Below are 13523 nucleotides of genomic sequence, written 5' to 3' on the forward strand. Positions count from 1 at the left end.
ATCGTTACTAAACCTAAACCACTGGTTTGAATCACTGCACGGGAAGCAATCTGTCCTACTGACTTTCCTTTCCGCTCAGGGCTTCCGCCGCACCGGCGGCTCCCCTCTTTCCCCCTCCGCCTCACGCGGCCGCTACAGGCCGCGGCGCACCCGCCCGGCCCTCCCCGCCTTCAGCGCCGCCTGCCCCGCTGAGGGAGCGGCGCCTCCGCCGAGCTCAGCCGTTCCGCGGGCGGGTGGCCGGGCCCGCCGCAGCCGGCCGCCCCTCAACCTCCCACACGAGAGGAAACGCCCGCCCCGGCCGCCGCGCGCCGTTTCCCGCCGCTCGGCGGCGGCGCGGGGCACGCCGGGACTCGTCGTCCCCGTTGCGGCGGCGCCCAGGGGTGGGAGGCGAACTACGACTCCCGGCATGCACCGCGCGCCGCCGTGCGTCACCGCGCCGCGCTTGACGGCCCGCCCCGTCTCTCCGCCGCCGCTCTTCGCGCCGGGTCGTGAGGCGGCGGGAGGAGACGGGGCTGCGGCTGCCGCCGGTTCAGGCGGGGCCATCTCGCCTCCACTCGCCTTCCCGGCTGAGCCGTGGAGCTGCTCCCCGCCTTCCCCGGGGGTAGCGGGCAGCGATGCGAAGCGCGGCTTTCTCCCCGTAGCGGCCGGCGGGCCTGTGCCTTCACCTCCGCCCCCGCGGTGCCTGAGGCGGCCCGCAGCGGGTCCGGGGTGAGCCGCTGAGCGGCCCGCCGGGCCCCGGCCGCCCCTCCTGCAGGGCTGAGCGAGCTCTGACGGCCGCCGGCGGAGCTCGGCCCAGCCCGGCCGAGCGGCTGCCGCGGCGGGGAGGCGTCTTGGAGGAGGGGTCCCGGGGAGGCGGCCGGCGCCATGTGGCAGAGCATCGGGCTGACCTTGCTGGTGATTGTGGCTACCCTGGCCTGCGTGCTGCTCTTCATGCTGTGCGGTGAGTCCCGCCGGCCCCCCCCTTGGCGCGGGGGCGAGGAGGTGCGGGAGGGGTGACCGGGCTTCGGCGTGCGGTGCTTGTGTCCCCCGCCCTCACCTAGCGGCTTTCTCAATCTCTGGCGGTTCCTTTTTGCTCAGATTGACCGAAGGAAACGAAAGGGCGCCGTGCCCCGGGGTGTGAGGGAGCGGGTGTGGTTCGCAGCGCCCCCTGCTCCTTCTTTCCAAATAATTTTGAGCCTCGGAACGCTTCCAGAGCTTAATTCGGTGACTGATCTGAAACTGACAGTTTTTTTAGTGAACGGACTACTGAGCACTCGCTCTGTGCGGCTTGTACACGGGTCTGAAATGCCAGTGAACGGAAGAAGTAAACTTCCTGCTGGTACCTCTCAGCTCTTGACGTCTGTTTGCTAGACTAGATTGAGAGCAGCTCTTAGGAGGTTTTCTCTTATGTGTGTCCAAGACTTGCATTTCTTTAATGCAGAAAAAAGGGTTATTTCAATGGGAGGCCCGACTTGCAGGTCTGTTGGAGCTCTTGGAAGGAATCGGCAGTGTAATGCGTGCGGATGTTGTGATCAATATGCTGAACTTAAAGCTCTAAAAAAAACCAACCACCACCAAACTCAAACTACGTCATAGCCTGTGGTGAAAGGCTTGTGAGATAAAAAGCACATAGGTGGATTTAGAAGTGTTTTTCGAAAACCAAGGGAGCAAAGTAAAGAGTCAGCTAACATTTAATATTTAAAAAAAAATGTTAATTGTTGTCAAAACGGCAAAGCATTGTGAAAAGATTTTGCAGTATCAAGGGACTGGGTAGTAAAATGCGAGGTGAAACCCAGTGTTAACATGTATGAAGTAATGCACACAAGAAGTGTGAAATGTATGCATGCATAATTTATGTGGGGAAATATAATGGCTTGACACTGAGCTGTTAGTATCCCAAAGAAAGCATTAGCTGAAGTAATTCCAAAATACATTTAATGCTTCGTAGCAAGCAAATAGGCAAATCAAACATTAGAAGTTTAAAAGGAAATAGAAAATGTCATTATATTGCTACAGGTATCTACTGTGTGCATGTGTCTCAAGTGGTGTATTTTCTTGTTAAAGTGTATAACTTTTATTTAAAAAAAATAAAATCCTAGTTTCCTTTTAAAAAGACAGGATGGTGAGAGCGGTGTAATGATTTCTGCATGAAGAAACTCTAAATAGGTTAGACCTGCCTAGCCTGGAAAATAGGTGACTGGAGGAAGGGTGGTGGTTATAAAACCAAGTACAATGGAAAAGGTGAACTGGGAACGGTTGTGAAATTTCATAATTACAGAGGCCTTGGAGTACAAAAAGTTAAATGATCAAGCAACAGGCCTAAACCAAGAAGTTTTCTTTTATGCAATGGGGAAATAAATGGCAAGCTCATGAACAAAGGATATTTTGGATGCCGAAATGCTTATCTTTTAAAGTTCATGAAAAAAGGTCAACATCTTTAAACCATAGTACTAATGCTCAGGTAAGGAGACTTCTGAAATACAGATAACTGAGACTGTGAGGGTGTCTGAGGGTGCACCTTGTATAATTTCCCTCGTTTTGTGTGTCTGACTAAAAAGTGACCTAAGTGGATATTTATTCAAGTTTCTGTATGCTCATTAGGTGTTCTCTGGCCACTTCTCATCTTTTAGAAGATGAAACGTAGTGCTTGATAGGTTTTTTATGTTTTCAAGGTATGCATGCGAGATCTTTGCTTACTGTCTTGTGGAAAAATTAAAAGGATTTTGCAATGTGCTGCTCAAAATTGGAAATGAGGATCGTTTTCTCCAGGCCTTTCTGCTTTTGTCTGTACCGTCAACTTTCATTTCATTTTGAGGTCTGTTACTCCTCTTCCGAATGAACTGGCACAGAGGTTGTCCCAAAGAATGCTGCATTTTAAACATGAATAAAGTATTCAGGGGAGTTGGTATTGTCCTCAAAAAAACATAATGTCCTCAGGGGTCTGTATTGGGACCAGTGCTGTTTAACATGTTTGTTGGTGACATGGGCAATGGGATCGAGTGCACTCTCAGCAAGTTTGCGGATGACACCAAGCTGTGTGGTGTGGTTGATATGCTGGAGAGAAGGGATCCCATCCAGAGGGACCTTGAGGGACCTTGACAGGCTGGAGAGGTGGGCCTATGTGAACCTGATGAAGTTAAACAAGGCCAAGTGCAGGGTCCTGCACATGGGTTGGGACAATCCCAAGCACAAGTACAGGCTGGGCGGAGAATGGATTGAGAACAGCCCTGAGGAGAAGGACTTGGGGGTTTTGGTTGATGAGAAGCTCAACATGAGCCGGCAACGTGTGCTGGCAGCCCAGAAAGCCAACCATATCCTGGGCTGCATCAAAAGCAGCGTGGCCAGCAGGTCGAGGGAGGCGATTCTGCTCTTCTACTCTGGTGTCTGAGACCCCACCTGGAGTACTGTGTTCAGCTCTGGGGCTCCCAATATAAGAAGGACATGGAGCTGTTGGAGCAAGTCCAGAGGAAGGCCAGATGATCCAAGGGCTGGAGCATCTTTCCTGTGAAGACAAGCTGAGAGAGTTGGGGCTGTTCAGTCTGGAGAAGAGAAGGCTTCAGGGAGAGCTTCTAGCAGCCTTCCAGTACCTAAAGGGGCTACAGGAAAGCTGGAGAGGGACTTTTTACAAGGGCATGTAGTGATGGGACAAGGGGAAGTGGCTTTAAACTGAAAGAGGGGACATTTCAATTACATCTAAGGAAGAACTTCTTCACTCCGAGGGTGGTGAGGCTCTGGAACAGGTTGCTCAGAGAAGTTGTAGATGCCCCATCCCTGGAAGTGTTCAAGGCCAGGTTGGATGAGGCTTTGAGCAGCCTAATCTAGTGGAAGGTGTCCCTGCCCATGGCAGGGGGTTTGGAACTAGATGATCTTTAGGGTTTCTTCCAACTCAAACCATTCTATGATAATACTTGGCTTTGAATCCTTCACTGTATTTTACTTTCGACAGTATCAGAGCTTCCAAAATGGCTACTAAAAGTCGCCTAGGTTTCAAAAGTACTGAACACAGGAAGGTGACATGTTTGTTGTTGTTTGGGGAGGATTTGAACTGTTACCCTGTTAGAAGTGACTCAGTAGGATTTGATAATGATTTACAGTCTCGATAAACACTCGATACAGTGAGACATGATTTTTTCCTCTCATACAGCACTTATTAATTAATACTGGTACACTTCTAGTTCTCGTGCCATGTAATGGCAATATTTTACAATTAATGTAAAATATTCAAGGAAAACATTTGCAAGACCAGCACTAGAAAAAACTGAGTGCAGGCTCCTCTCAACTGAGTCCTTTATCTGTGCCAGTGATAGACAGTTTCTTACTCACCACCTTACCTACAGGCCTGTGTTCTTTACAGCCTGTTACACTCCCAGGGAGACTGGAGTGCTGCGTGTGACGGGATAGGAGTAAATGCCAGCCAGTGAGACATTAAATTAATGAACAATCCTGACACACGAATGGCTGGATATAGTCTTGAGTAAGCTCTATCTTGTGATAAGAGTATTTTACAGCCATAAGAGGTATGGAAACACCCTTATGACAAGGACTTACAGGGTCAAGAGCCTAAAGAGCTCTGACTTGAATTTTGAGTGCATTGTAAAAGGACTTGTGGTATGAATGCTTGCAGGGAACAGTAGACTTAAATATCCGGGAGTCGTCCTAGGATCACATGGATTTCTGCTACTTATCACAAATATGATGTAATAAGTGCTATCAAAACTTAAATAGTAGGGGACAAAAATAATTTCATCATTTTATCATTTTTCTAAAATGAAAAGACAAAATTCATAGCACAGACTATCAGAAGTTATTTGGAGCAGTTCTTCAGCCACGTGGAACGCAAATGTTTATGCCTGGATTAGGCATTTATGTCTATAGGAGTACTTAGAATAAATGACCTGATTTATTTTTCTTTTAGGCAGTTCTGGGTGCTTGCAACTGCTACTTTCAGTGTTAATCTGACTGTTAGGAAGCACAGAAGGCTTGCAGCTAGCAACATCTCCATCTGTAAACTGATCACATCTGACACAGAAACCATTGAGGGACTGTAAACATAGCAATTTTCCAGTTACTCTTTTAAAAGTGGGACTAAAAGTTGCGTCCACTTCCTTATTCCCACCTTTTCTGATTTCCTTTCTCTGGTTTCTCTGTGGTGGTCTTATTGCTGCTTCTGTGTATTCCGTGTTGCTCTGGAGATGTGAGGAATTGGTGCATAGTCATGGATACAAGATAAGATAAAATAGCAGCCAAGGTGAACTGTAGTGCTGCTCACCTCTGTGTGTTTGTTTTATTTTCCCAATGTAGTAATGCATGGAGCCATGTGAAATTGCTGAAGTGCCTTCAGTGGAACAGATGAAAGCGTTCATCTCATTTGGCAAGAGAGGCTAACGAGATGCAGTTTGAGGGACGCGACCTTACAACAGAAATCACATAACTCGAAGTTCTAAAACAAGTGCGTGGGTTCCTTCACAAGTGAATTCAGTTGCAGATGGGAAAACACTTGAACCCTTAATTCTACGTGAATAATTCTTCTGCACTGCTTCGTTTGAATAGTTTTGTAACCATCTTAAATGAATGAATCTTGTGAAATACTTCAAAAGATGAGAAAAGCAATGTTTGATCAGACCAGCAATAAAAATTACCTTTAATTTGAAGTTGAGTTTTGAAACTGTTATAAACGGGGTATGGGAGGAGAGCGAGTTTCTTTGTTATCAGTCAGCAAGCACCATGTGGTAGAGTGTTGCATTAAATGGGACTGAGTTTAAGGAGCCATGCAGAACCAAGCACCGTGTCACCTGGTGTCTTCTGTTCTTCCAGTGTCAGAGTAGTGTTTGTTTCCTTCCGTCTGATCTCCATGGCAGAGCTCTCCACTAGGGCAGTGTGTTAGTGACAGCTCAAAAATGGCGCAGCGTTCAGGTGATTGTGGTCACAGAAGAAATCCGATGCAGAGCTCAGAGCAGAACCCTCTTCTCCCAAGTCTCAGGTTAGCATCTGGAGCTCTCTGCTCCTTTTTTTTCCAGCTACAACTGCTTAAGATTTTCTGTGATGGACCCTTCAGCATTTGAATACAGGCAGCATTCACCTTGGTGATACCCTAGTTCTAAATTAATCTTTATGTGTAGCATCCTATTTTTCAATCAGTAGGGACACAGAGGTAAAATGATCTTTTAAGACTGCACAGGAAGGCCATAGTAGGGTCAAAAACAGAGTCTGAAGACCTGGCTTCTGTCTTGTACCGTTACTGCAGCACTGTCCTTTCTTTCTTTGTTTCATTTGAATTTCACGTAAGAAAAAACGGGTTGCTCCATGTTAGCCCTGAGTTTTTTGATTTGTTTGCTCTTCCCAATTCAAATGGAGGAGGAAAATGTGCTCCAATAAAGAAAACCCTCCCTCTGTCAGCTTTTGCATACAAGCCAGTTTAAGGCGAATGAAATCCATGGACCTGAGACTTGTACACCTTACCTTTTGAGGGAGGGTAACATAGTTGGGTCGCTTTTTCTTTCCCCTTTACAAAGGGGAGCTGGTGTGGGAAGTAACAGAAAAAGGTAGACTTAATGAAACATAGTCAAATCATAAAATCTGTTTAACATCTTGATGTTACATACATCTCTCTGTGAGTCAGTAAAAGAGGCTTTGACTCATGGTCCCATCTTCATAAACACATCCCATCACAATTTATAGGAGGGGTTGACATACTGATGGCACAATGCCAACGATGGCTTAAATGTCTTTGGATGGCACCTGGCTGTGGTATTTTAAGTGAGACAGTAGCTCCCAACTTTTAGTGAGTACCAAACTCTGCAGAGGCTGGGAGCTGCTATGTTGCTTAAATGCAAAATACTGGCTGCTTGTGCTAGATGGGATTTCCCAGCACTCCCTGGATTCAGGCATCTGCTACACCGAGAGCTGGAACCCTCGCTTTGCATTGCAGTGGTGTGCTGTTGGACCTGGCTCGCTTCTTCGAGAGGCAACTTCTTTCACCGATTAGTGCAGAAATATGATGTGTTGTGGTCTGCATGTCATCACTGCTTGTTTGCTGCGGATGCATTGTGGTTGTGCTGTTTGACTTCCACAGGTTCAGTCAAGCTAAGGAGGATTTGAAAAGGTAAATCAAATGGCTAAAGAAAATAAAGTTAACACTGGGAGACTGATTCAAAACAAATGTTTTGTGTGTGGTGAAGTTAAACCAGTAGGACTTCTTTGAGAGCCGTTTGCCAGAAGGAAGTGGAAGCAATTGAGATGCAAACCGCTGGTGTCAGTTACCTGTCCAGGACAAGCTCTACAGCAAAATGGTTGCAAGGCTAAACTGAGCTGCATAAAGACAAGAATGCACAGAAATGCCTATTTTCCTTTTTTATGTATTTTAAATTACTTTACAATTATTTTATTTTTTAAAATACTGAAGAACTTTAAATTACAAAATAGCGTATGGCATGATGTCTGGTGTTACCATATTACAATGTTCTTAAGAGGCTGAGAAATTAATACGAAATGCACCTGATTCTGAAGTAACTCAGTACCGTGAAATCTGCCTCCAGGCTTTGTCTGTGGGTATGGTGGTGTTTAATGGTCTATTTGGTTGATATTGTTGCTGGAGAGAGTCTCTCTTACACAGAATAACTTGTTCCAATTCTTCAGTAGTCTGGTTATTTCTGAGAAAGTTCTTGGAGTGTTCAGAAACTGAGGCGACAGGGAGGCTCACCTGAAGATGCAGTCTTAACGTAGTTCAGACAGATCTGCTTGTTTTGGGGATTTTTTATTTTAAACTTTCCCTCCAAGCTGGCACTGTAACTAGAGCAAGTGAAAGAAAGATCTTTTACTTTGATTGCCTTATACCTAAAAGTGTCTGTTAACAGGCTGGGAGATCTTGTGAGGTTTTGAAACTCTAGTTTGCAAGCCTGGTTGTCCTCCCACTGTTGTCTTTGGCTAAGCCCATGGTAATTTTCTTTTTAATGCACTGTGATTCGTTTCACCTGCCTCTTATCCTTGGTCTGGTTGGTTGTTGACTATAACCAGTCTTGTTGGCTCATTACTTACAGTGTCTTGTTGGTGGTCTTGAAGTCTTGGTTATGATACTCAGTATTTTGGATACTCAGACTGTTGTGCTCTAACTCAAAGCAAATATTGGGGGGGAAAAATACTGCTTTTCTTGACAGTATCTGAGAATGAACTATGAATGTTCTGTAGTATTTCTGTCTGTCTTCTTTCCACCCCACCCTCCTGTAGTAATTCTGTGTTACATGGCCTGTTTACAGTGATAGAGGAACCATGTGGTCAGCTTTATCGAGCCTAAGTTAAAATACCTCCTTTAATGGGGTATTTATTTATACCAAAGACATTCAAGTCATGCGTCTGTAAAGTGCCCTACAACACTTTTGGGAAGGCCCTGAATATTTTTGGCTCTTTCTTCTCCCTCCCCTCCCTTCCACTGTGGTATTCTCTGGAAATAATATGTCTGTTTCACAGTAATTCACTTTGCAGGTGTTTTAGGTAGGATTTTAAACAAACAAGCAAAAAAAACAACCAACCAAACAGAAGAACCCAGCCAAACAATTTGTGACTGAGAGTTCCCTTCCCCCACTCCCCCACATACGCTTAAGTGGATTTAGTAGAATGTACTGCCTGAAACTTAAGTCTAGTGTCTCCAATTTTGGCTCTGTTAACAAATTGGGGAATTGAAGACGTTTTTAAAAGGCTTGTGATATTTTTCTTAGGTCTCACTTTCTTGCAAGTGTCCTATATTCACTTGGAATATATTATACATTTTCTTTCCCATGTGGACTAGAAATGAACATGGCTTTTGGAGATTTGATTACTTTTAATGATGTTTAGACCTATGAGAAGAATGGATTGATTTATGGTCTTCAGAATGCACAAAGCATTGAAGGTCCCAGAGACCTGAAATACCCCTCAATGGAAACAACTTTCAAAAAGTTGCTGCTTCAATTTTTACTTCCGTATCGGAAAGAAAAAAGATGTCAAAACCAGACATCTGCTGTTGAGTTTTTTTTCTAGGTGCAGGGGGATTTAATGTGTTTGTGGGACATCAGATTCGATTTAATCAGATGTCATTGAAACGTTTAGGTATTAATGGAAAAGGAAGTACTTGGTGTACACTTTAGCAATTAATTTAGATCATAAAAGATCATAATATAAAAGCAGTCCTCCAACTGTCCTCCGCAGCAGAGAAGTTATTGAAATTAAAAGTCTGCAGGATGTGAAAAGTATTGTAGGAGGGAGGGGAAGGGTGGGATCTCGTTTTGTCCTCAGCAATGGCCTGCTCATATTGGCATGACACTGATTACAGAAGAGGAAGAAAAATAGTGGTGCAGTGATCACGAGTGCCACTTGTTAGTCTCTCCTCCCCTTCCCTGATTTGCCCCTGTTGTCTGTGCTCAGAAGTCCGTTTCTGCTGACAGCTGTGCAATGGGCAGGGCGGGTTTCTCTTGCTCTGTCCAATAATGCTCTTAATATTTGTCGAGGTCAGCAGAATAGCTAGCAGGGCCTTCTGAACAGAGAATGGGAGTATTCATTTGTAGCTCTGCTGAAGGCGGGTGGTTTTGTTGTTGCAAATGACACTTGCATGGCGTTTCAAATAGCTGTTTGCGTTTTATGCTACTTAACTGTGTCTTTCACGGACACATGGAATTCCTGTTCTATAGATGAAACCTGACTGGTTAGCTAGAGGGAAAGGAACATCACTAGTTTTCTACTGGGGAGAACTCCAGTCTCTCTCAACCTAAATGCTTAGGTAAGGGAGGCCTTTTAAAAGGGAGATTCTGGTTTAGGTTTAGATGTGTTTACATCCGCTTTTAAGTGCCTTGGCTACCTGTTACAGAAACACTCCTACAAGAGAGAGGAGGAACTGAATCTTAAATATTTTTCAAGAGAGATCCTAGAAATGTGACTATCTCAACTCTTTATTTGCATAGTTTTGGGAGCCAGAGCATTTTAGCAGTGGAGCAGAACACAATTTACCAGAGAATGTTAATTTTACTTTAACGGGATTTGGGCATGGTAAGGGAACACCTTCAATTTGGGGGATGTGGTCTTTTAGTGAACTTGATATGGAAGACCTCGTGCATTTCAGAGCAGGATTTGTTATAAAACATGGTATTAATTTAAGGATATCCACAAGTGTGCTTAATAGTGATTATGTAATACAGCTTTTAAAAATGTGTTTTTTCAGAATGATGTGTTTTCTAAGTGAGGGGGCTACCTTTTCACAGTGCCTGTGTCATGAATCCTGGATCCTTGTTTTAGATATAACCACAGAAATTTATTTTCTCCTGACATTTAAGACCTTTATCTCTGCAATGGTGATCACTCACCTACTGTTCATTGTGGCAGTACCATTCAGAATGTGTAGGTCCTTGCCTGGAACTTAAGTGTTTGCTTCCAAATGAGACCAAGCTTTATCAGGTCGAGTTGGTATTTATAGGACTGAGGAAAGGAGTGGGTGTTGCAGAGGGGTGTTGGGGTTGAGAGTTGGCAATTAGAGGATGAGAGCTGATTTTTTTTCTCGCTTTTCTGGTGTGCTTTGCCTGAGAGCTGACTGTCAGTTTGTATGAAGTAACTAAGCAGTACCTTTTTTTCTTTCTCCTGCAGGCTGGTATGTGGTCTGGCAGTTGTTTCTGTCTAAATTCAAATTCCTGAGAGAACTGATAGGTGATACGGGGTCCCAACAGGGGGACAACGAGCCTTCAGAGACTGAAGCTGAACAGGAGACTCCACCCTCGCCTCAGAGAGGTAGACAGAAATCTGCTCGACAGCGAAGGGCACCTACAGAAGACACAACTTAAAGTACTCCATTGAACTTCTAACTATGAATGGTTAAGCACCTCTGCACTGCATCGTTCAGTGGTTTGATCTTGCTGAAAAACTGACTTAAGAGGTAATAGTAATACCTGTGGAACTTCACTTCTGAACTACCAATTTATTCCACTTGGGTAGAGGTTCAGGGAGGACTTCAGCAGCAAGTCATAGAATGCTGGAAGAAAGCATAGGTGGAGAGAAATCTTCATCAGAAAAATGCTGAGCTGCTGTAGCTTCTGCCTCTGCACACAGATTAAAAACAGATCCTGGACCACAGGCTTAGCCTTTGCATTAGTCTGGACATAGTAAACATTTCAGGCTTGAGATGTTTGATGTTGATGTTTGATGCTTGAGATACTGAAAAATTATTTTTTCTTTACAGCACTGTAACTACATATAGTGAAATGGAGTTTTATTTCCTTAGTGATATATGAATATATATTTTTTTCTTCAACCTTGAGAACGCATGTGAACTTGAAAAACAGTTGAAGGAATATCCTGCTTTAGAAAGTATTCTACAGTGAGATTTTTGGTTACATTCTTATATGTATAAAAAGAACAAACAAAATATGAAAGATCAATATTGGATGCATATGATTTGGAGGTTTTTATTATCTCCTTTTTTTAAAAAAAAAGAAAGGCAAAAAAAGGAATCAGGTGGTAAGACCTGTTTTCTTGGTTTTGACATAGAAAAGGTTACAGGTTAAACAGTCCTGCTAGGTTTCTGTATGTTTTTCCTGAACCTTTTACTCTTAGTCCGACTTATGTTGGAGAGGGGAAGGTGCCTAGGTTATGTACTCACTGTTTAGTATTCTGAAGCGTCATCTTTTGTTTTTGGATTACTAAGCACTTCTCTAGTTCACTTTGTACACCTTTACATCAGGTATACAATACCTGACGTAACTTCTTTCCTGGAACCAGTTAAGGCATTCTGACCAACTTGGTAGACGTCACTGTAGCACTTTGATAGTGTTATGGCAATGAATTTGGTACCTCATGTTTGCTGGAGGACTTAGTGATTTTTACTGACAGTAAAGCAGTTGCTCCTGTTTTCTTTGAGAATGAGTAATACAGCTGTTTGGACATTGTGCTTCAGAATGAAGAGCTCCACTTCTGTTTATCTAGCAACTGTGAAGATTGGTGCATGGAAAGAGGAGGAACATGCATGTACCACCTCTGATGTGTGTATGAGAGAACTACCAACATGTCTTGTCACGAGCAGCTTCAGTTTTCTCTCAAAGCTTGGATGTGTGATGGTGTTTGGATCATTGTTCCCTCTATAAAAACTGTTCAACAGGACTACAAAATTGGTCTTGTACTTTCAGCTGTTAAGAAGTTTGAACATATGACTTCCAAACTTGTGGTTTGTTTATATGGCTAAAAGCAGCAACTTTTGAGCTTTTTTGTCAAGCAGGCCTACATTTGGGAAAAGAGCACTCTTTTAGTGCCTTTATGTTTTAATTTGTCGTCTGTGAATGCTGTTCAAAAGCTAATGAGAGCATTCACTTCATAAAATGAGTTGGATGTTTCAGTATTAAGATGTATAAGATCAGCCTTGACCTTCCTGTGGAGTCTAGAAGTCTTTTTGTTCACTACCACGTGTATATAAGCATGCTTTGTATTACAGGGTTACGTTTTCAGGCATGGTTAGGCAGTGCTGTGCACATATCCTTTAAACACAGGTAGAAATATTGATATCTCCTTCCTCTGTCCTGCCTGCTGGCAAGGGAATGCCTAATGATGTTGTGTTTTTTTTTTTTTTTTAAATTAGTAAATCTCCCATTTATTCAAACTGAATGAAAGCAATCAGATTCTATTCCCTGGTGCTTTCAGTTGTTTGCCTTGCACAACTCAATGTCACAATGCTCTTGTGTCTGTATGTCTTTTCACGTGGTGAGACTTTCACTTTAGCAGTGCTAACCAAGTACTGGGACATTCTTCTTAAGAAACATCTTTAGCATTTTGTCTTGAGCTTTGCTAAATAGGCTTACAAATAAAGATATTTTTTTATATATACTGACGTAGGTTATTGAAACTCCGATGCACTTCACTTTCACTTAGACTTTAGTGCACAGAAGGTGTCAAAAGGCTGATGCTTGTCACATCCCTGGCTGAGATAAGTAACAGTTATCTCGGTCTCTGCTTCTAGTAGCTGTGAAGAAATGTGAAGTTACAGCAATACGCATAGCTAGTCAGGGTAGCTCTAAAGGGGCAAGAACCAAGACTCTGGACCGAGTTAATGAAGGAAAAATCCATGTGGATTTGAATGCTGACACTGGTCAAATATGCAATAAGATGGACATGGAACCTCTGAGTAGCTCATCTGCTCTAGTCCAACAGCTTCCTCTCCCACCCTTGCTGTATGTAGGTATTTCACTCCCCAGTTATTTTCAGTCTTTTTTTTTTTTTTTAAACAGCTGATGCTATTTTTTTAAATGTTGCTGTGACATAGCTGCCGATAATGCTGTCTACCTAGTGCATAACTTTAATGCTCTTATTAGTAGCAGGCCAAAGGTTTATATTACGTGGTTTGGAAGAATTTTGTAATGCTGATGTCTTCTGTCAATGTGTAATTTTTCCTGAAGGAGTCTGTAGGAAAATCTCTGTACAGGGCACTACATGCAAACCTGTAAAATTGAAGCTGTGTGTGTGGAAGCGTACTTGTGAGAAGACCTGGGTTGTGATTGCTGGCAGTCCAACATACTCACGTCTTTGAATATTTTTACCAATCA

At 43.7% G+C, this 13523-nt stretch overlaps 1 protein-coding gene across 1 annotated transcript; it reads left to right on the plus strand.

Annotated features, from left to right (window-relative positions):
• The first annotated feature begins 849 nt into the window (after positions 1–849).
• SMIM13 (small integral membrane protein 13) lies at positions 850–13261 on the plus strand. The gene is made up of 2 exons (XM_086608993.1): positions 850–940; positions 10585–13261. The coding sequence occupies exons 1-2, from the start codon at positions 865–867 to the stop codon at positions 10776–10778; spliced, it is 270 nt and encodes an 89-aa protein (XP_086465119.1). The 5' UTR covers positions 850–864; the 3' UTR covers positions 10779–13261.
• Positions 13262–13523: the final 262 nt, after the last annotated feature.

The sequence above is a fragment of the Tauraco erythrolophus genome, chromosome 3 (genome assembly GCF_009769465.1).
Source record: "Tauraco erythrolophus isolate bTauEry1 chromosome 3, bTauEry1.pri, whole genome shotgun sequence".
Taxonomy (NCBI): domain Eukaryota; kingdom Metazoa; phylum Chordata; class Aves; order Musophagiformes; family Musophagidae; genus Tauraco; species Tauraco erythrolophus.

Coding starts and splice junctions, on each gene's coding strand:
- SMIM13 (XM_086608993.1), top strand. CDS start 865: ATGTGGCAGAGCATCGGGCTGACCTTGCTGGTGATTGTGGCTACCCTG. Junction 941..10,584: donor GCTGCTCTTCATGCTGTGCG/GTGAGTCCCGCC, acceptor TTTCTCCTGCAG/GCTGGTATGTGGTCTGGCAG.